Source organism: Sarcophilus harrisii, chromosome 3 (assembly GCF_902635505.1).
Source record: "Sarcophilus harrisii chromosome 3, mSarHar1.11, whole genome shotgun sequence".
Lineage (NCBI taxonomy): Eukaryota > Metazoa > Chordata > Mammalia > Dasyuromorphia > Dasyuridae > Sarcophilus > Sarcophilus harrisii.
In genome coordinates this window covers 368633153-368657017 of record NC_045428.1, presented here as the reverse complement: position 1 = coordinate 368657017, position 23865 = coordinate 368633153, and the positions used below count along the sequence as shown (strand labels likewise).

Below are 23865 nucleotides of genomic sequence, written 5' to 3'. Positions count from 1 at the left end.
TTTTTCTTTTTTTCTCAAAATCCTATTGTTCTTTGAGTTTTAATTCTGCTTATTCCATAAAATGTTTTTTGTGAATTGTCACCCTATCCTGATCTCTCTCTCCTCAACTATATTATCAGTCAATGGGACTGTGAAGCTTAAATGAGATAGTGAATGCATAGGACTTTGCAAATATTAAAGTACTATGTAAATGCCAATTATTTATTATAATATAACATATTATACAATTATAAAATATTAATCATTATACATTATATAATTTTAATATTGTATAATTTATATTATATTATTACATATTATATGCTTTATATAATATTATATAATTATAATATATTATAATTATTGTTGTTGTGTTTATTATTAGTATACAGTTACTATATATCTCGTCTACTGCTGATTTCACTCATTAAGCCTTCTTTTGCACTTCTGCTGAGTTCAAGCAATGTTTACATAGCAATATAGGGGTGTGTTGGCAAATGTTTAACAATTAAGATCTCCAAAAAATGCTTGCACCCACACTTTTAGTTTAATCTGAATTAACTCTTTCTTAAGCCTAGACAACAAAACAATAAATCAAGTCCTCCCTTGTAGTGTCTAATTGATCACCCTGAAAATAGAACAGTTGGAGGTTAGCATTGACTCTAGCTCACCCCTGCATATTAAAGAATCTACCATTTATTTACCATATACTAAGCACTATTTAGCACAAAAGGCCAAAAAAAATGAAGTCCATAATGGAACAAAAATTTACAAATATTGGCACATATAAAATAACTATTTAAAAATAAATAAAAATAAGTGAAGTAAAAGGTAGCTAGATATTGGTTATTAGACAAATATTTTATACTTAATCATAATAACTTTGATTAGTATACCCCTATATATATAAATATAGTTTATATACACAAATACATGCTTTACCTCTAAAATCTAGTTTAATGATGCTGAGCAATAATTTCTTTTATTTTTGTTTTGTGACAGATGATTCAAGAAAGCAAATTTCTTATTGAAACGGCAGACACCATCCATGATAAGATTATTCAGTGTCAAAAAGCAGGTAATTACATGATTTCCTCTTTGTATTTTATAGAATAAAAGTGATAGTAATATGAACTTTGAATGGATTTTTAGTGCATAGCTGTGAGCTCAATGAGGTTCGCTAATTGGCCATATTTTAATTTTATGCTTAGAATAGTTAGGTTTGTACTTTATTGATTAATTGGAATTAAAGAATTCTTAATCCCATTGGTCTTCCTGGGGGTGTAGGGCTTTCAAAAGTTATCTGGAGTGTTGAAGCATCTGATCTTGTCTCTGCATTCTTAGGAATTTAAGTATTACACTAGAGAAACAGTAGCTGGGCTTTCCACAAATTTCTTTAGCTGATCCTTGGCGTGGCATTTTTCTTTGATTTATTCACATCAATCATAGTTAGGGACCATTTGGCACTGTATGGGCCCAAGGGACTCTATTTTCAAGTCAGTTATTTGCCCTAGACTCACCTAGGAAAAAAAAAGGCATGGATGAGTTATAATAGGCAACGTTGAGAATACTAACATTGATAAAGTAATAGGGTCACTGAAGTATGAATGACATCATAAGAAAAACAGAAAGCTGAATGCTTCTGGCTGACAATCCTTGCTTTTATTCCCTAGGCAGGGATTGAATAATTATAGCTCATTGACTTTCATTATTTATATATTATTACTTTTATAATTTTGCCCAATATGTGCCCAATATTTGTACTCTGAACAAGAAGCTATTGGCAGGGATGAACAAAATAAATGGAAGGGATTTTTTAGAGGTAAGGAAAAAATAGGATTTTTTTTCACAATTCATATATTATTCCTTATTATGGAGAACCATATTTTCTAAAGTCTGTTATTTTTTATTTTCAAAGGGATGGAATTCCATGAGGAACTTCATAATCTCGGGGCAAAAGAAGGCTTGAAAGGAAGAAAACTCAATAAGGCAATTGAGAGTTTTGCATGGAACATTACAGTACTGAAGGTAAATGGAAAATACAGCTTACCCTTTGAACTTTCCCATTGTCCACTCTATTCTCACAATATGCTCAAGGGCTTCTCAGCTGTGGACAATGATTTAGGTTCCTTAGAGTTATTTGTGGGCATATTGCCTAGTTCATTCTCTGTGGGAGGCATGGGAACATGCAGATTGAAATCAATAAACATTTTACCATAATAGGACAATTAAATTTGCACATAAGACAGAGGGTTACAGATATATGACACCAGATTCCATTCTCTGTTGGTTGGGTGTGTTCTTTAGTTGAACATTGTAGAAATTAATAGGGTCTCCATGTATTTGCCTGTCAGCAGAATATGACTAAGGGATGTTGCTACAAGTTATAGAAGACAAACTGCAGTGTTTGGTGAGGCATCAAGAACTGTATAGTCTTTACAATAATTACCCTACACTCTCATTCCCTATCATACATTCTCTTCTTGTTAGGGAATTGTTTAGGAAACCAGTTTGGTTCTTTATATTTTTTATATTGTTAGGTAATACAAGGGACAGAGATGTAGATTCAAGAAGACCTGAGTTTTAATGTGACCTCAGCCACTTATTAGTCCTTAATCTCTTTCAGCCTCCACTTCCTTCTCTGTTAAAGGAGAATGATAATAATTATTAGTTTAAATTATAGTTTAGTTTTGGAGTTATACAGTAAAAGTGCCACTTTTATATTTTTAGGTCTGGTCAGCCCAGTTTTGAAATGTTGTTCAGTTCCAGGCATCATGTTTTAGAAATGACATTGATAAGATTGAAGCCATCCAAAAGATGGCAACTAGAATGTTTAAAGTCTTCAAGATCATTCCTTATGGTAGGTAGTTAAAGGAAGTCAGGATGCTTAGGTTAGAGAAGACAAGCCTTGGGGAATGACGGTAGGGGTGGGGGTGAGAATTGATAGCTGTCTTCAAAAGCTATAAATGTGATCCTGTGGTAGAGGACACTTAAGACTTGTCTGTTCTGTCACAAAGAAAGAATTAGAGCAGTGGATAGAATTTATAAAAAGAAAAAAAAACTATTTGATGTTAGGAAAGCCTTCCTAAAAGTTATAGATATCTTAATGAGGCATGGGGAAGCTTAGGCAGGAACTTTCTTATTGTGGAATATTTAATTGATATATGTGTGTTATGGAAGAAATAGGTAGTTAGATAACTATTCTAAAATTTTGTACTTCTTTAATCTACCAAATCAGAGATTATTTAGGCACTAATAAACTTGACTATGGCTTATTTTGGTAAACCATGGGCTGGATGTGCATATGTACCCATTTATACACAAAATTCAAATACTTACTCAGCCTTGTGCATGCTTATACAATATATATGTTTGAAGGGGAAGATCTTGAGAAATCTTGCTATGTTAGTTTGCACGTGGCAGTGAGGGGAACTGTAGTTTGATCTATGACAATGTTAGTGGATCCCAAAATATATTAAAAAATCTTTTGTATGCATATATGTATATGAAATAAAATACGCTGATCTTGGTGTTAATATTATTAGTGGACCCCAAAATATATTTTTAAATTATTTTTGTAGGTATACATAATATATATATGTGTATATATATATATGTGTGTATATATATATATATATATATATATATATGAAATAAAATATGCTGATCTTAATTTTTTAAGAGTGCTGTGCTGGCACAGTAATTTTCTATGAATACAAATGTGACTAAAAACAACAGGGATTCATCAACTAGCTAGTCTTGATCCACTGGCTATATATGTTTTTATTGAGAATGATAGATTAAATTAATTTGATAAATTTGTAGAAATATAAGGAATTTAAGTGAAATAAGTTTGGAAAAGGAGAGAATAGAATCTAGAAATATTTTTAATATATCAACCTCTACATTTTTTTGCAAATTCAAAAATGGTCTTTTAAAATTTTTAATGGTATTTTATTGTTTTCACCATTCACCTTCACAAAACCTTGTGTTCCTATATACCTCTCAGCTTGCCTAAGATGACAGGAAAAGGTAATGATGAATGTTGGTGGGGATATGGTAAAACTGAGACACTAAAACATTATTTGTGGAGTTGTGGACTGATTCAACCATTCTGGAGAGCAATACAGAATTATGCCCAAAGGGCTATCAAACTGTGCATACCTTTTGATCCAACAATGTCTTTACTGAGCTTGTATCCCAAAGAGGGAATAATAAAGGGGAAAATACTTACATGTGCAAAAATGTTTGTAGCAGCTCTTTTTGTAGTGGCAGGAACTGGAAACTGAGTGGATGTCCATCAGTTGAAGAATGGCTGAATAAATTATGGTGTATGAGTGTTATGGAATATTATGGTTCTATAAGAAACAATCAGCAGGATGATTTTAGAAAGACCAGGAGAGACTTACATGAAATGATGCTAAGTGAAGTAAGCGGAACCAGGAGATTATTGTACACAGTGGCAACAAGATTATATGATGATCAATTCAGATGGATGCAGCTCTTTTCAACAGTGAGGTGATTTAGGCCAGTTCCAAGACTGATCAGTATGAAAACTTTAACTTGCTGTTTTTTTTTTTTTTAACATTGGATTGGTTTGCTCCTCTTTAGGCATCCTAATGAGCATTCTATTCTCAGAGGCTTACCATTTTGATACTTTATTTGTTATTAATTAGCTTCAGACCTACCACAACTCAAAACTCCTGAGTTCAAAAGATCTACCTACCTCAAGCCCTTGTCATTCACAGTTCTTCAATATATAATATTGTTGGTTATTGTGTATAACATTCTCCTGATCCTGCTCACTTCACTTTGCATTCATTCATGGATATCTTTCTAGGTTTCTCTGAAGCTATTCTACAAGCCACGTGCGTTTTGTAACTCTTGATTATGACTTCTTGTAAATTCTTTGCAAGGATTTTGTTCAGTATGTCCTATAACTTAACATTCAATGGTACCTGTAAGCACATGAACTGGTCACAACTTGATCTTGTTACATGATCATTTTTTAAAAGTTATATTCCTGATAATATGTCATTTGAATCAGTGTGTTGCCATGTAATTGTACTACTGTGTTCTTCTCCATTCAACTTTAATTCTTCAGAAATGTGATATTCCATAACTGATCTGGGCCCAGAATTGAAAAAGAGGAGGATTTTGGGCTAGATTGTCACAGAGAAATTGGGCGGAGTATTTAATGACCCTAAATTTTTTTCTGAAGCAATGGTCTGTCTTTTGTTGTTTTGATGTTTTGTTTTATTTGCAACAGCATTCATCCAGTGATGCACACATCAAGGCTGTGAATCATTATTTATAAAAGATTATGGTTTTAAAATAGCATGATAGCCATACACATATTATAGTTTCATTAGGATAATGACAGACAAGAAAAGAACAAAGAAGAAAATGTACTTTCCTATAAAATCTTATGTGTTATTGAAATTAACTATGAAATTGCAGGAATGTGGGACTTTGATAACTTCAGTCCTCTTGTATTGATATCTATATATCTATATCAATATCAATATCTATATCTATATATATGTCATTATCTCTCCAAAACCTTAAAGATGGTCTTTGAGGTTTTCAGTGTTCAGAAAATCAATCACTCTATAACCAATTTTATTATGAGTCTCTCAATTCAATAACATTTATTAAGTGTCTACTCTGTGCCAGGTACTATACTTAATCCTGGAGATAAAAAGAAAGCAATGAAATAATCCTTTCTCTCAAAGAGCTTGTATTTTACTTAGGAAGGGAGAAAGGAACAATATGCACATAAAACAATATAATATAAAATATATACAACATAAATAAATAAGTGATTTGAGATGCGAAGTACTACTAACTAGATGGTTTAGAAAGGTCCTGATATAGTACATAATTTTTAAACTGAGTCTTAGAGGGACTTGGAGAATTGAAAATGAGGAGGGCAAGCACACCAAACTTTAAAGATAACTTAATTAGGTTAGTCCATCTTTAGTCCTGGATAATTTATTTTGATACCTTAACATTTTGATAGATTTGTGATCTCATCAATATGGGTATTCTCTTTAGTGATGCAAATTGAACTCCAACCAATCCCTTTCCTCCTTTGAAACCCTTGTCCATGTTCTCTTGGAATATCTCTACCAGGGATCCACCCAATGTGATTGGATCTTTTCTCTTTATTTCTTGGCACACTGGGTATATTATATGGACTCCTCATTAGTTAACTCTAGCTCAGCATTTTGCTTCAAATAATGTTTATGCCTTCAAGTCATAGAATATACAGTCACAGAAGAATGAAAGTTGAGGTTCAACCAAAGATCAAGGGAGAGGCAAATGGTAGACATAAATAAGCTGCCACTGAGAACTGTGCAAAAAAAATATGATGCAAAGGATGAAATATTAGAGACATAGGGTTAGAAAAGAAGATGGACTGATTTTATGTTGCAAATGAAGAGTTACTGGTTGCTGTTGATACACTTTAAAAATATCCTGACTTGTATTAGTCTCAAATACCTGCTTCTTTCGAATGCTAGGACAGAATTGTAATCTTTTATACCTTAGTTGAAAAATAGATTAGTTTTATTGTTATGCCATTGTTAGAAAGAAATATCTTTTATTTTTCCAGTTTAGACAATTTTTGCAAAGGCAATATTAAAATCTCTGAGAAATTGTATTTATAAAAAAAAAAACTGACTCAATATAAGGCACAGAATGCTGTTTTGGAACTTTTCCCCTTATGCAAAAAGAAATTAAGCAGTTTAAAAATAAATCTCTTTCTAGAAGCCAGTCTAATTCAATATTCTCTTGGATTCTAATTCCATGCTATCTTTGGTCTACACACAGACTTTTAGGTTGTTGCTTTCACAGAAAAACCTTTTCTCAACATCTTATCCTTTCTCATGTTGGGAACAGAGAGCTTGAAAATGCTATTAAAATGGAAAGAAGGACTCAGAGACTGATTGTTTCAATAATCAGTGGTAAAATAGTGCAAAATTATTGCTCTTTTTCCATGAGATTATATCCATATGTGTAAGGCCATCAACAACAAAAAAGTAGAGTTATCCAGAATCCCCACCATCTCCTTCTCCACTCTAACAAAGTCCAATGACTTCCTATACCTATAACCTCTAGGAGTAAACAAGATGCCATTTGTAATTCAAAGCCTTCCATCAACTAGTCCTCTTACCTTTAGTCTTTTTACACATACTCTTTGATCCAGTTATGCAGGCATTTTCTCTGACTATCCCTAATAATTGCTTTTCCTCCTCTACTACTTCACTTTCCATTTTCTTTATATCCTAACAAAAATCCAACCTTCTACTGGAAACCTTCCCTAATTCCTTCTAGTGAGTTCCCTCTTTTAATCATTTCCTGTTTATCCTGTACATAAATTACTTTGTATATATTTGTTTGCATTTTGTTTTCCCAATTAGATTGTAAGCTCCTTGAAGGCAGAGACTGTCTCCTCTTTTTGTATTCTCAATACTTAACATGGCACATGGTATAGGTGTTTAAAAAATAATTATAGAATTATTTATTGAGCTTAATTTAATTTTATTGAGTTATATAATTAATAATGATCCAAACATTCAAATTCAATCTTGACAATTCACCTGTAGTGCTTTTCAGACATTTATGTGACCCTGGACAAGTCACTTAATTTCTGTTTCAGTTTCCTCAATTGTAAAATGGGGACAATAATAACATTCACTTCCCAAGATTGTTGTGAGGATCAAATGGTATAATATTGTGAATCATTTACCACAGTGCTTGGCACTTAGTAGAACTTAATATATAGTCATATCTATCTCCTCATTTTTATAGTACTTAAAAATGCTGAATTGTATCGATAATGGATTTGTTCACAAAGATCTAGGAGGTGCTATAGACCTCTAAAGAAAGCAGTTCTTTAAATTTCTTTGTTTATCCATCGCATCTGTGTTTGGTGTAAGGAGGAGCTAAATTGTCTGAGGCCAAATCTGAATTTAGGTCCTCCTGTGCTTTCTAGATGCTTAGGTAAGAGAAAAGAAAGAGTTTCATCTCTATTAGTCAATGTAGACCCAGAGAACCAAGACTTATAAGAAAGAGGGCTGAATCTTAAAAATATAAAAGAATATAGAAAATTTCTTTACTTTTCTTAATATATTTGAATGAATTTCTTTAGTTAAAAATTGAATCTTCTTAGTTAGATGTAGCACTGATCTGATATCAATCAAAGGGGAAAAGGCTCATAAAAAATTGTAGGATGGTTACAAAAAGAGGTAGAGAGACAAAAAAAATGCTTGTTTGCCCGTTTTTTAATTAGCCTCATAGATTTAAGCAAGGTATAAATGTATCAAATTAAATATGAGATCTTCTCTGTGGTTTTCCACATGATAACGATTGTCAGTTATTCAGCAATAATTTATTTAGCATGTATTCTATGCTATGAGGGATACAAAAGATGGAAAAGAAAAAAAAACAGTTCCTGATTTTAGAGAGCTTACATTTCCTTTTTATTAAAAAAATTTATTTTATTTTTCCAAATATCCAAAGATAGTTTTCAACATTCACCTTTGCAAAACCTTGTGTTCCAAATTTTTCTCCCTCTCTCTCCATCCATTTCCCAAGACAGTAAGTAATCTGATATAGTTTAAACGTGTAATTTTTTAAAACACATTTCCATATTAATCATGCTGCTCAAGTAAAATCAGATCAAAAGGAAAAACCCAGAAAAGAAAAAACAAACAAACAAGCAAACCAACAACAAGAACAAAGGTGAAAACACTGTGCTTTGATCCACATTCTATCTCCATAATTTTCTGTCTGGATGTGAATGATACTTTCCATCACAAGTAGTTAGGAATTACCTTGATTTATCTAATTGTTGAAAAGAGTCAAGTTTGTCACAATTTGTGATGACCATGCATTTTAAAATCAGCTGGAGTCAGGAGTTCAGGTTAAGGGAAAATCTTCAATCTTTATTCTTTGTGGAGGTGAAGGGGGATCGCGATAGCAAATGTGAGCAGCTGCAACAGGACCCAGCCAGCAATCTCTTTCCACCTCTCTCTCTACCCCTCTGCCTCCACCCACCAAAACTGTCATTTCCTATACAACACATCAGGACTTGCACAGAGAGTGGCAGGGGTCATTCTTTCTCCAAGCATATATATTAATAGAGTATGGTCCAATTACTCTTTGGCCTCACGTGCTTGGGACCTCGAGCTTCAGCCCATTACAACAGTTAATCATTTATACACAATAATAATGTTCTCTAGGTTCTGCTCACTTCATTTAGCATCATTTCAGTTAAATCTTTCCAGGCTTTTTTGAAATCAGTCTGAAGCTTAAATTTCTAATGGGGCAGATAACATGTAAAAATTAGGTACATACCAGATATAGAGACAGTAAGTCAAGATAATTAGAATTATTAACAGTTGGGAGGAAAGGGATGGAAAGGATGGAACTGAGAAAGGCTTCTGATAGAAAGTGAGATTTGAATTAAGAGTTGAAGAAAACCAGGAAAACCAGGTGTGAGGAGGCAGAGCTTGTGGGGATGACAAAAGAAAAAACATAGAGAAGGGAGATGGAGTGTTATATTAGCACAACCACAGGGAGATCAGTATAGCTGCGTTGTAGAAGTCAATTTTTATTCTCCCTCTGGTTCCTATCCCACATCTATTTCTTGCTAGGTTTAGGATATGCTCTGACAAGAACCATTCTCTCCATTTCATTTTGTAGTATACATATATTACATACTGAAGTGATTCAGACACCCATACCTATTTCATTCACACATTAGCAGATTCATCCATCTGTCATTTCTTAATGATGTTCTTCAGGAACATGTTTATTCTGATTGCTCACATGGTTTTACATCTAACTAAATCTCTCCTATTTTAAAAGACCTTTGCTGAGAGGAAGTCTACAACTTCCTTTGCTTATTCCTTTTAGGGAAACTGGAATTAAATTTAGAAGAGACTCTGGGGACTTGAAAGGTTTTGAGCATCTACTCTCAGCAGAGAGACAAAGAAATTAATTATGCCTAGGACAATATGCTATATTCACCCCTATAGAATGAAGTTGACTTAAGGTGTTTTTACCTATAACATGATGCCAAAAGTACTGAGAACAATATTCTAGAGAGACTCTGGAATAAGTTTTTCTGGCTCATTCTTTTCTATGCTTTAAGGGGCTCAAGATGTTATCACCATTAAATTTTAGCGCCTTGACAGATGACATCCATTTTTAGGAGGCTAGGAAAGATTTAAGTACAGATGGAAAAATAATAATGGGGAAGTATATTTTTGGAGTTTTTATTTATGAAGGGAAAGAAAGAAGGAAGGTATTTACTAGAGAATGAAGTAAGGGATGGTAAAAAAAATTAATTAAGATTTTACTTGTGAGTTTTGATGATAATTGGATAAATGAAATTTGTATAGAATAGATGGCATTCCTCAGCAGTAGTTTCTTATATGGAATGATTCTTGACAAAAACTCTTTTTTTCATAATTTGCTATTTTTTTGGTGTGTAAGATAAAAAAAATATTCTCTTTTGACATATTTAGCATATAGATGAAATGTCTTTTTCTAATTCTTCTTATATACTTCAATATTGTCATGATAATCTATATCTCAATCAATCACTTGATTATTATTTCTTAAGTAATCACTATATTCCAGGAAGTTATGCTTGGTACTATAGATACAAATAAAAAGAATGAAACAATCCCTATTTGGAACAAACTTATTTTCTAATGGGAGGGGCAAGTACATATATAAATTTATACAATATAACTAGAAAAAAAGCACATATATACAAAATAGTAAAATACAAAGGAATTTGTGAGATAAGGTGTTAATATTTGGCAGGTGAGAGGAAGAGAAAGAGGAAAATCAGGAAAGGCCTCATGTCAGGAGTGTATTTTTTTCTTTTAGGTAATTGGGTGAGGTAATTTGCCCAGAGCCACATAGCCAGTAAGTGTCTGAGGCTGTATTTGAACACAGGGTCCTCCTGACTTCTGGCTGGTGCTATATCAATTGCACCACCTAGCTGTCCCTACAAATTGCTTCTTAATAGGAAGAGAGGGAATTCTCTGAGGTAGTTGTTCCACAAGGTCAGTGCAAAGAAATGGATTATTCTATGTAAGAAGCAGAGAAGGCTAATGTAGTTGGATGGCAGGATAAAGTAGGGAGTGATGCTAAGTAAGACTGAAACAGTAAATCAAGACCCAATTGTGTATGTGCCATCTATTTCATTTCTATTTTATATCTTGGTTCTTTTTTTTTTTTTTAACTGTTACTCATTTTATTTCTTCTCTTCTAAGATTTCAATTCTTCTGTCAATCAATAAATATTTATTAAGTACTTATTATGTGCCAGGCACATTGCTGAGCAAGAGAGATAGAAAAAGGCAAAACACAGATCCTACCATTAAGGAGTTTACAATCTAATTTAGGAGACCAATATGCAAGCAGATATATACAAAGCAAAATGTGTACAGGAAAAACATGAAATAATTATCAGAGGGAAGACACTAGAATTAAAAAGAGTTGGGTGGGGAAGGTTTTTTGTAGAAAGTGGATTTTAAGTTGAGACTTAAAGGAAACCAGGGAGCTCAGTAATTGGAACAGAAGTGAAAGAACATTTCAAAGAAAATGCTTGACATTAAGATGTGGAGTGCTTTGTTCATGGAATAGCCAGCAGGCCTGTGTCACTGAATCTAAGAATAAGGGAATAAATTGTAAGAAAACTGGAAAGGTCTCAACAAACACATTTTTAAGAATTAGGCACTCTAGGAATTAATAATTCTGACATAAAGGAATAAATTCTATATGAAAATACATAATATATGTATATAATAGAATGTTTTAATTGTGGTTATAAAGAGCTTTCTTATTAGGTAGTAATGATATAGTGGAAAAAGTACTGGGTTGGAAGTCCAAAAGTTGGAGATCAGATTTTGCCTCTTTTATGTGTTAAGTCCTCTCCTTAAATCACTAAAGCTTCCTAGCACTGCATTGTTCTCTTCTATATAGTGAAGGGATCATGCTAGATGTCTCCTAAATTTTCAGCCTTCTGCCAGCAGGCATTAAATAATCTCTTTTCCCTTCTCTTGCATTTAACATACATGGGAAACTGAGACAAATAGAGAAGAAGAAGGGATGGGACGTTCATAATGTTGTATAGGTAGTAAATAGTAGATCTGGGATTCTACCAAAGTTCTCTAGCTACAAACAATCAATAAATCAATCAATCAACATTTATTAAGTGCTTATATGCCAGGCACTATGCCAAGTGCTAGGGTTACAAAAAGAGGCAGAAACTAGCCTCAATCCTCAAGAAGCTTATAATTTAATGGAAATTTCTATGTGGTGCAACTTCTTCTTAGCTTCCCAACAGATTTCAAAAGATATCAAATGTCTTATCTCATTCAGAGTTCACTTGGCCTCCCACTATTCAGGGCTCTCTGGGAATCAAATCTTCATTCCTTATTGCATGACAAGAGAAAGAAGAATGGAAAGTGAGAAAAGCTGATTGTTATACACTATGTGTATTCTTTTCAAATTCTTGAAACAATGTCATTTAAATAAAACTTGATGTATGCAAAATAACTAAACTGGTATAACAGATCTGATACCAGATTAAGGGCAGGAAGACATGAATTGGTATCCCACTCCTAACACCTATCATATTATCTATTTATATGACCATAATGGTTGTGATCCTTTATTTTCAAAGAGGACTAAAATGACATCACCATATTAGGGTAAAGTTATTATCTTCAACTATGGCTGATCAGCTTGGAATACTCTGCCATGGATCAGACACAAATATGAACATTTGGGAATGGACTGTCTAACTTTGTACATCTCATGTTTCTTCTGAGCTAAATCAATTCTGCTTTGCTCACAGGGCCCAGCATCTTCTCTGATGAAGGCACATCAGGCTGGACAGTATCTCCCTTGTCAAACGATCAATTCTAGAAATCTTAAAGAATACCTTGAAAGTGTCCTTGTATCACTTTTTCTGATTCCCTTCAAAGTGCTTGCCCTGTGTGAATTCTCCATAAAATAGTATTTTTGGCAAGCGTATATTTGGCATACACTTATGTTGGCAGTATACTTTCCAGGGATGTACACATTGATAATGAGTTTGACACAGACATTGCCAGAGCTAGCTCAGTTTTTGGGAGGCTCTGAAGGAAAGTATGGGAGAGAAAAAATAGAACTGCCTACCAAATTGAAGATGTGCAGAGGCATTGATCTCATTGTGTGCCTATGAAACCTGTTCAGTATATTCACACCATACCAGAAATTGAGTCACTTCCATTTGAATTGTTTTAGGAAGATTCTGAATATGATTTGGCAGGATAAGGTACCAGACATTGAGGTCCTTTCTCAAATTAAATTGCCAAGCATTCCAACTCCATTGCAAAAAGCACGGTTTGGTTGGGCTGGCAACATATGACCATAGAAAACTCCCTTAATGTCTCTGACCTTCAGTTTTTTTAATCTGTAAGATCAGGAGAATGATACTTATGCTATGAGACATACTGGATTATTATGTGATTTAAAAAGATGTGAAGTTTTGTGAACTTTAAACCAATAGGAAGAAAGACAGACAACAGATCCATCTTAGATACATCAGACTGTATGACCCTAGTCCCATAATCTTTTGGAATTTCTGACAATTTTCTACTATTAAAAGTTGTAGAAAATTTGTTAATCTTCACAGGCAAAGGGAATTTTTTTTCACCAAAAGTTCCTTATAGGATGAAATCACAAAGCAATATATAAATAAATATTCTAATAATATTAATAATAATAGCTATATAATACTTATTATGTGCCAGGCACTGAGCCTGACAAATTTATAATTTAAAATGTACAATAAAACACTATTTCTCAATGCTAAACATTTTAAAAAGGGATCTTTCTCCTCCTCAATTTCATTGTTACTATGTTGTTGTTCTGAGTATGCCTGACTCTTTGTGACCCTATCTGGAGTTTCCTTGACAAAGATACTAGAGAAGTTTGTCATTTTCTTTTTTCAGCTCACTTTATAGATAAGGAAATGGAGACAAACAGCGTTAAGTGACTTGCTAAGGATTAGACAGTGTCTGAGGCCAGATCTGAACTCAGGTCTTCCTGATTCCAGTCCTGGCACTTGATCCATTGTATCACCTAGCTGCCCCCATCACAACTGTGCTCTCTTTATAACCCCCCATTCTTGCTTCACAACTCTTTTCTTCTCCATTTGGGACAGAAAGATGAGAAGATTAGGATGAAAGCTTTCAACCTTCTTTGAAAAATGCAAAGATTCCTTTCTCTAGGAAAATTTTCCTAATACTGAACTAGTTTTTAAAATGTTTTCATAAATTTCATTTTAATACAATGAATTTCCATTTTACTACTGTGTATTTTATTTTATAAATCTAAAAACATTATTTTGAGAAGGGGTCCATAGGCTTTACCAGACTTCCAAGAGGATCATGATACAAAAGGTTTATTAACAATACAAAGGAGTAAGAAGGTAGGATTTCTTTTATTAAAGCTTTTTATTTTCAAAATATATGCATAGATAATTTTCTCTAAATATATCATGTTCTCTACAAAGTAATAGTTTTATTTCCTCATTGCCTATTCTAATTTCTTTAATTTCTTTTTCTTTTCTTATTTCTAAAGCCAACATATCTGGTACAGTAGAATAATAATGGTGATAAAGGACACCCTTGTTTCACCCCTGAACTTATTGAGAATGTATCCAGCTCCTCTTCATTATAAATAATGTTTGCTGTAGGTTTTAGATAGGTACTGCTTATTATTTTAAGGAAAGCTTCCTTTATCCCTGTGCTCTCTAGAGTTTTTAATAGGAATAGGTGCTGTATTTTGTCAAAAGTTTTTTTCTGAATTTATTGAGATTATCATATGATTTCTGTTAGTTTTGTTATTAATATGGTTGATTTGATAATAGTTTTTCTGATATTGAATCACCTCTGCATTCCTGGTATAAATTATCTTGTTGATAAATTTCTGTAACCTCTTTGTTAATATCTTATTTAAAAATTTTGCATCAATATTTATTAGGGAGATTGGTCTGTAATTTTCTTTCTCTGTTTTGACCCTTCCTGGTTTGGGTATCAGTACCATATTCGTGTCATAGAAGGAATTTGGCAGTGCTCCTTCTTTACCTTCTTTATTTCAAATAGTTTGCATAGTATTGGAATTAATTGTTTTTTAAATGTTTGGTAGAATTCACTTGTGAATCCATCTGGTTCTGAAGATTTTTTTCTTAGAAGTTCATTAATGACTTGTTCAATTTTTTTTTTCTAAAATGGGACTATTTAAATGCTTTATTTCCTCTTCTATTAACCTGAACAATTTACATTTTTGTAAATATTCATTTTTTTCAGTTAGATTGTTAGATTTGTTGTCATAGAACAGGTTAAAATAGCTCCTAATTATTGCTTTAATTTCTTTTTCATTGGTGGTGTTTACCCTTTTCATTTTTGATGCTGGTGCTTTGTTTGTTTGTTTTTTGTTTGGTTAATTTGATCAGAAAAAGGAAACAAAGATTTATATATTTTGTTATTTTTTTTTAATAAAACCAACTCAGTTTTATTAGTTCAATAGTTTCCTGAATTTCTATTTTATTAATCTCTCCTTTGAGTTTGAACATGTCTAATTTGGCATTTAATTGGGGATTTTTAATTTGTTCTTTTTCTAGTTTTTTAAGTTTCATTCCTAATTCATTGATCTCCTTTTTCTCTATTTTATTTATGTAGTTATTTAGAGATATTGAATTTCCCCTAAGACCTGCTTTGGCTGCATCCCATAGGTATGTTGTTCCATTATTGTCATTTTCTTGGATAAAATTATGGATTGTTTCTGTGATTTGTTGTTTGAACCACTCATTTTTTTAGAATTAGATTATTTAATTTCCAATTGATTTTTAGCCTGTCTTTCCCTGGATCTTTATTGAATATAATTTTTATTGCATTGTGGTCTAAAAAGGAAGCATTTACTATTTCTGTCTTTTTGTATTTGATTGTGTGGTTTTTATGCCCTCAATACATGGATCAATTTTTGTGCAGGTGCCATGTACTACCAAGAAAAAGGTGTATTCCTGTCTTCTTATTCAACTTTCTCCAAAGATCTATCATATCTAGGTTTTCTAGGATTCTATTAACCTCCCTATTTTCTTTCTTGTTTATGTTGTGGTTAGATTTGTCTGATTCTGAGAGGGGAAGGTTGAGGTCCTCTGCTAGAATAGTTTTGCTATCTATTTCTTCCTGCAACTGACTTAAAATCTTCTTTAGGAATTTGCCTGTTCTACCATTTGCTGCATACACATTTAGTATTGTTACTATTTCATTATTTATGGTACCCTTTTTCAAGATGTACTTTTCCTCCTTATCTCTTTTAATAAGACCTATTTTTACTTTTGCTTTATCTGAGATCAGAATTGCTACCACTGCCTTTTTTTTCCTTACTTCAGCTGAAACATAATAAATTCTGTTCCAGCCATTTATCTTTACTCTGTATATATCTCTCTGTGACAAATGTGTTTCTTGAAGAAAAAAAAAAACAAAAAAAAACAACTTGTAAGATTCTGCTTTTTAATCCATTGGTATTTGCTTCTGCTTTTTGGGAAAATTCATCCCATTCACATTAACAGTTATGATTACCAGCTCTGTATTTCCCTGCATGTATTTTTTCCCCAGTAAATACTTTTGTTGTCTCTTTCCACCCTATCCTTAGTCATGTGGGTTTTTTTTAACCCAATCCACCTACCTCCTTACCTCCTATCATTCCTCCCCCTTCTCTTAATAATGTTTTTTTTTTAACTCACTCTACCCACTATGTTATCTTCTATCAATCCTTCCCCTCTTTTCTTACCTTTTCCCCTAGTGTTTCTGCCTGCCCTCCCTTCTATCCTATCCCTAGCTTTTCTTTTCCTCTTTCTCCTCCTACTTTTTTTCCCCTGAAGCAATTGGAGTTAAGTGACTTGCTCATGATCACACAGCTAGGAAGTATTGAGTGTCTGAAATCAGATTTGAACTCAGATCCTCCTGACTTCAGGGCTGATGCTCTATCCATTGCATCACCTAGCTGTTCCCTCCTACTTCTTTATAGGGTTAGATAAAATTATTAAATTTTAATTTAGAAAATTATTATAATCATTCCCTCTTAAAGCCAAAACTGATGAGATCAAGCTTCATACAATGCTCATCCCCCTCCCTTTTTTCCCTCTTCATGTGAACTAATTATCCATTATACCTCTCCTTTCCTCTTTTTTCCAGTACAGACCTTTTCCCACCCCTTGATGTCTTTTTCTTTAATGTCATCACATCAGGGACCATTCACAACTACACTCTTAGTCCATGTGGTGCCCTTCTCTGTCTACCCTAGTGAATTAGGGATGTAAACAGTTTAACCTTTAAATATATATTTTCTCCTTGTTTATCTTTTTATGGTTTTCTTTCATCCTATGTTTGTAGATTAAAATTTCTGTTTGGTTCTGCTTTTTTCAATAGAAATGGTTGAAAGTCTCTTACTTAATTGAAGGTCCATTACCTCTCCTGAAAGATGATGCTGAATCTAGCTGGGAAGTAAATTCTTGGTTGTAAATATAGATCCTTTGCCTTCCGGAATATGATATTCCAGGCCCTCCAATCCTTTATTATGGAATTTGCCAGATCTTGGGTAATCCTGACTGTTGCTTCTTGATATTTGAATTGTTTTTGTCTGGCATCTTACAGTATTTTTCCCTTGAGATTATAATTTAGGAGTTTCACAATGATGTTCCTTGCAGTTATCCTTTGGGGATCTCTTTCCAGAGGCAATTGATGAATTCTTTCAATGAGTATTCCTCCCTGTTTCTGTAATATTAGTGCAGTTTTCCTTAATGACCTCTTGTAGAATGCTATACAGGCTCTTCTTTTGGTCATGGCTTTCAGATAAGCCAATAATTTTAAAATCGTCTCCTCTGGATCTATTTTCCAGTTGACTGTTTTTCCAATGAGGTATTTCACATTTTCTGCCATCTTTTCATTCTCTTTAGTTTGTTTCACTGATTCTTGCTATCTCACAAAGCCATTAGTTTCCATTTGCTCTGTTCTAGTTTTTAATGTGTGATTTTTTTCAGTTATCTTTTGTCTCTGTTTTTCCATTTGATTTACTACACTGTTTAAGGTGTTGTTTTCTTCAGCCAATTATTTTCCTTCCTTTCCTAATTTATTGACTCTCTCATCCATAACTCTCATTTCTTTTCTTCTTGTTTCTTCTACCTCTCTTATTTGCCTTTTGATGTCTTTTATGAGAATTTCCAAGAACCCTGTTTAGGCTGCAGACCAATTTGCCTCATTATTTGAGATTTCTTCTGTGGACATTCTGTCCTCATCTGAGTTTGTGTTTTGGTCTGTCCTGTCAGCATAGTAGCTTTCTATGGTCAAGGTTCTTTTCTGTTTTTTGCTCATTTTCTTTCCTTTTCTTTTGGAATTTCCTTTTTTTTTTTTTTTTTTTTTTTTAACTTTTAAGGTGGAACACTGCGCCTGAGGTAAAGGTAGCATTATCTCAAATTTCCTGTGAAATTCTGAGCCTTGGCTTTGAGCATAGGGATCCCTTGTGTTTTCAGGGATTGGCTTTGTTTGCTCTTTTCAGGAAATAGCCTGGTTTCCCAGAGTTTGCCTTCTGAGCTGGGAATAGAAGTTACCCCACTGATTTGCTCTTCTACTGAGCCAGAACTGAGCATCTTAGTTGCTGATTTGCTGTGATTAAGACCTTCCTTTCACAAGCTTTTCTATAGTCTATTTGACCTGGTTTGAATACTCTTTTCACCCCAGTGAGACTGATCTTCCTTGAATTTTTTTCAGTCTAATCTGAGCTGGAGAGCTCAGATGGTTTCATTCCATCAAACTCTCTTCAGAGGCTTGGGTTTCATTTGGTTCTGGAGGGAAACTGGGAGAGCTGAATTAGCTTACTGGCTTTACTCCAGCACCTTGGCTCTACCCCCAGAACTTGCAAGGATAATTTTCAACATTCTTCCTTGAAAAAACTTATGTTCCAAATTTTTTTTCCTCCCTTTTCACCATCCCCATACTTAGGTAGCCCAATATGTGTTAAACATTTACATTTAATTGGTGTCTAGGTGCCCATTTAGATATTATTTAGCTTATAAAAGGAACTAGTTAGCTCAGTTTAGGAGAAAAAGAATTCTGGTAATGGATTTAATTTCACATGAACTACTTAGTTTTTCTTTTTTTTCTATCACCATAGAATATCTTGTCATCATAAGTCATTGAAGACAGTTAGATGGGTTGAGTGGATAGAGTGCTGGGCTTGAAGTGAAAAAGTACTAAGCTTGCATCCTGCCTCAGAAAATTAGTCATTCTTCAGCTCTTTGCAGGTCACTTAACCTCTCACAGTTCAGTTTCTCATCTGTAAAATGAGCATGAATATTAATAGCATTTATATAATATAATTACTAGAAGGATTAAATAACATATACAAAATCCTTTGAAAAATAAATGTGCTTTTTGGGAGCAAAATATACACAGTTAGAAAGCATGATAGTTACCCTGGCTTCTTAGAGATGCTGTAGATTGTATCATGAGTTTAGAGACACAACAGTGTGTCTTTATTATTTAGTTAACTAGGCATTGGTGACTATAATGTTTATGTAGGAAACAGAAAAGATGATTTCTCTTTATAGTCTGTAATATTCAATAGCTAAGAAAAAAATCCTCTCACCATTCCTCTTCTCTGAAACCCAATGTAACATTTGGTAAGTAATATATTTATTTCATCACCATCTTTATGGATAATAAACTTGGAGGCATTTAGTATAAAGATAGTTTTGACTTTATGTCCACATACTTAATTTTCTTAATTTCTAGATCTATCTTTCACTGATATATGGCTGTAAAACCTCTTCCATAAGTCAAAAGATCTGTGATTTGATTATTATGGGTCCTCTATATTAATGATGACAATCTCAACTGCTTTGTGCCTTAGAAGACAGTTCCTCATGAGTTGCTGTGGCCAAAATATTACTCACCTTGTGTGCAACTTCCTGGTGATGAGGCTGATCTTTAGCCTGTATACTCATGGTACATGGTGTACCCCATATACCAATCCTTTCGAAGTTAAGTTTTGTTAAACTGAATGGCAGAATGGAATTTATGCTTCACTGACTTAGCCTTCAAGAATACAAGGTCATATTTGTAATACAATGAGGCATCAGAGTATAACTTTACTCGATATGTCTGTTAGAACTTCTCAAAATGAAATGGGGATTGATATATTATTTTTTAGAATTACTTCAAAGTTTATTTCATTAACTATTCATTAGTATTATAAATAATTTATTAGTGCATTAAATTTAAATAAAGTGATTGTTAATTGAAGAAAGAATTTAAATATTATATTATGAATGGAATTAATTATCTAGGTTATAGAAAATAATCTCTATTATCATTTAATTATTATTCACATCCATAAATGTCATTTAAAAACTTATGGAAGAGAAAGTAAGGAAGAATATTTTATAATAGTAAAAGTTAATTTGTGTTAAGGACAAGAATGTTAGTGAGAGGCAGTAGGGATATAGTGCAGTGGTTCTTAAAGTATACTGTCTTAAGAAGCTATCAAGAGCTCTGAAAAATGAAAACTCTTTTCATTATAATACAAAGAAATTATTTTCCTATTAAAATACTCTACCTAGGGGCAGTTAGGTGGCGCAATGGATAGAGCACCAGCCCTGAATTCAGGAGGACCTGAGTTCAAATTTGATCTCAGACATTTAACAATTCCTATTTGTGTGACCCTGGGCAAGTCACTTAACCTCAATTGCCTGAAGGGGGGGGGAATAACTCTACCTTTTCCCAACTACATGTATTTGTGAGGCTGAATTTTCCTCATATATTTCAACCAAATTGATTTCACAACAGATTGAATACAGAAGCAGATATGAGCATGTAGCTATCTTTTTTTTTAAAAGAAGAAATTATGCTTTGAAATGAATTCAGAGTCCATCAGTTTTTTATTTGGTTATGAATAGTATTTTCCTTTCTAAGTCTTTTGTACTTGTCTTGGATCATTGTGTTTCTGAGAAGAATGAAGTCATTCATAGTTGATCATCATACAATGTGCACAGTGTTTTCCTGGTTCTGTTCCATTTCCATTTATATCAGTTTGCACTAGCCTTTCTAGGTTTTTCTCAAATCTCTGTGTTCATTATGTCATTGCACAATAGGATTCTATTAAATTCATATACCTCAGCCTCCCAGAGGCTCAATTGAGCCCAGAGGCTCAATTTATGGGCATCTCCACAATTTTCAATATTTTACTACCAAAAAAAAAGGTTGCTATAAATATATCTGCTTATGTAGATTCCCTCCCATTTTTTTTTTTTTTTTTGTTTTGTTTTCTTTGGGATATAGACTCAGTAGAGACACTGCTAGATCAAAGGGTATGCACAGTTTGGGTGTTCTTTGGGTATGGTTCCAAATTGCTCTTCAGAATGGTTTGATTAGTTTACAACTTCACAACAGTGCATTAGTGTCCCAATTTTCCCACATTCTTTCCAACATTTATCATTTTCTTTTATATAGATATGATAGATATGATGTTGTACCTCAGAAATGTTTTAATTTTTGTTTCTCTAATCAAAAATTTTTAGAGTACTTCTTCCTATGTCCATATATAGCTTTGATCTTTTCATCTGAAAACTGCCTGTTCATTTCCTTTGACCATTTATCAATTGGATAATAGTTTGTATTCATATAAAAATTTGACTAGTTTCTCTGTATTTGAGAAATGAAGAAATGAGAAATGATAAATTTGAGAAATTTATCAGAGATACTTTCTGTAAAGATTGTTTCCTAATTTTCTGCTTTCTTTCTAATCTTGGTTGCATTGCTTTTGTTTGTGTAAAAGCTTTTAAATTTAATATAATCAAAATTAGCTGTTTCACATTTTATAATGCCCTCTATCTTTTGTGAAGTCATGAACCTATACTTTACTTAACTTCTTCAATTATTTAGATTGCTATATATATATACCACTAAGTGCATAGATGTTCAGTTTTGATATTATTTCATTATCTATAGTACTTGTTAGAAAGATGCAGTTTTCTCCTGTATCTCTTGTAATTAGGTCTGTCTTTGCTTTTGCTTTGTCTGAGATCAGGATAGCTACCGTTGCTTAATTTTTATTTTTATTTTTACTTTAGCTGAAACATAATAGATTCTGTTCCAGCTTCTTTCTTTTATTCTTTGTGTATTTCTTTGCTTTAAGTTTGTTTCATGAAACAACATATTGTGGGATTCTGGTTTTTGATCCATTTTGCTATCTGCTTCTGTTTTATAGGAGAGTTTATACTGCTCTCATTCACAGTTATAATTGCCAACTATATATTTCCCTTCATCCTATTTTTCCTTTCTTTCCTTTCACCCTTTCCTTTTGCAACATTGTTTTGTTTCAGTCTATTGCCTTCCCTGTTCTGTCCTCTCTGTCAATCCCTCTCCCATCCTCCACCGCCTTACTTAATCTTCTCTGATCTTGGTTTCCTATTGAGTAAAATAGATTTATATATTCAACTGGTTATGTAAATTATTCACTCTTTGAGCCAATACAGATGAGAGTAGGATAATGCTTGTTGCCTACCCTTCTTTTCTCTACTGTAATAAGTTTTAATTTTTCTCTTTCTGCCTCTTCTCTCCCTTCTGCATCCACTATACTCCTCTTTCTCATCTCATAATTAGATGAGTAATCTCTAATTATTACTTTTTATCATTCCCTCAAATTCACCTTATACTCATACATTTTCTCTATATGTGTTTTTTTGAGCTATACTATTAATGGTACATTAAAAAAAAAGAATTACTTGTATCATCTTCAGCTCTGTTGAATCCCTTATATTCCCCCCATCCCGGGCTTTTATACATACATACATATATATATATATATATATATATATATATATATATATGCCATTTTAGGTTTCTTCTGGCTTGATATTGAAGATCAAATTTTTTGTTCAATTCTGGTCTTCTTATAAAAACTTGACATTCTTTGATTTCATGTGATTGACCATTTCCCCTCCTTGATTATGCTTAATTTTACCAGAAAGGTGATTTTTGGTTGTAATCCTAGCTCTTTTGCCTTTCAGAATATCATATTTCATGGCCTCCGATCCTTTAATGTTGCAGCTGCTAGGAATTGTGTACTCCTGATTGTTGCTCTCTCATATTTGAATTGTTTCTTTCTGGTCACTTACAGTATTTTTTCCTTAACCTGATAGATCTGAAATTTGGCTTTTTGTTTGTGTTCCATGGAGTTTTAATTTTGCAATATCATTTCTGAGGTAAATGAATTCTTGCAATGCCTCTTTTGCCTTCTGGTTCTAGGATATCAGGACAATTTTCCTTGATGATATCTTGAAAGATGGTGTCCGGGTCCTCCCTTTGATTATGCCTTTCAGGTAGTCCAGTGATTCTGATATCATCTCTTCTGGATGTATTTTCCAGGTCAGTTGTTGTTCCAATGGGATATTTTATATTTTGTTCTATTTTTTTATTCTTTTGAACTTGTTGGAGTGATTCTTAATGTCTTCTAGAGTCATTAGCTTCTACTTGCCTAATTTTAACTTTTAAGTTGTTTTCCTCAGTCAGCTTTTCTACATTCTTTTCCATTTGGCCAATTATACTTTTTAAGTACTTGTCATCTTTGCCCAAGATATTGATTCTTTTTTCACAACTCTCTTGCACCACTCTCATTTCTTTTCCCAATTTTTCTTCTATCATCCTTATATGATTTCAAGCTCCTTTTTGAACTCTTCCACAAATTCTTTCTGAGCTTGAGACATCTTACTTGTTTTTTTTTTTTTGGGGGGGGGATTTTGCTCATAAAT

The 23865-nt window shown here is 33.0% G+C and overlaps 1 protein-coding gene across 1 annotated transcript in view; it reads left to right on the top strand.

Annotated features, from left to right (window-relative positions):
- The window catches only part of PLCL1 (phospholipase C like 1 (inactive)), a 406095-nt gene that overhangs the window by 344647 nt on the left and 37583 nt on the right, over positions 1 to 23865 (top strand). The window contains exons 4-5 of the mRNA XM_003764074.3: positions 982 to 1057; positions 1898 to 2007. Of these exons, the coding sequence (XP_003764122.1) occupies positions 982 to 1057; positions 1898 to 2007 (186 nt within the window). The remainder of the gene's footprint in view (positions 1 to 981; positions 1058 to 1897; positions 2008 to 23865) is intronic.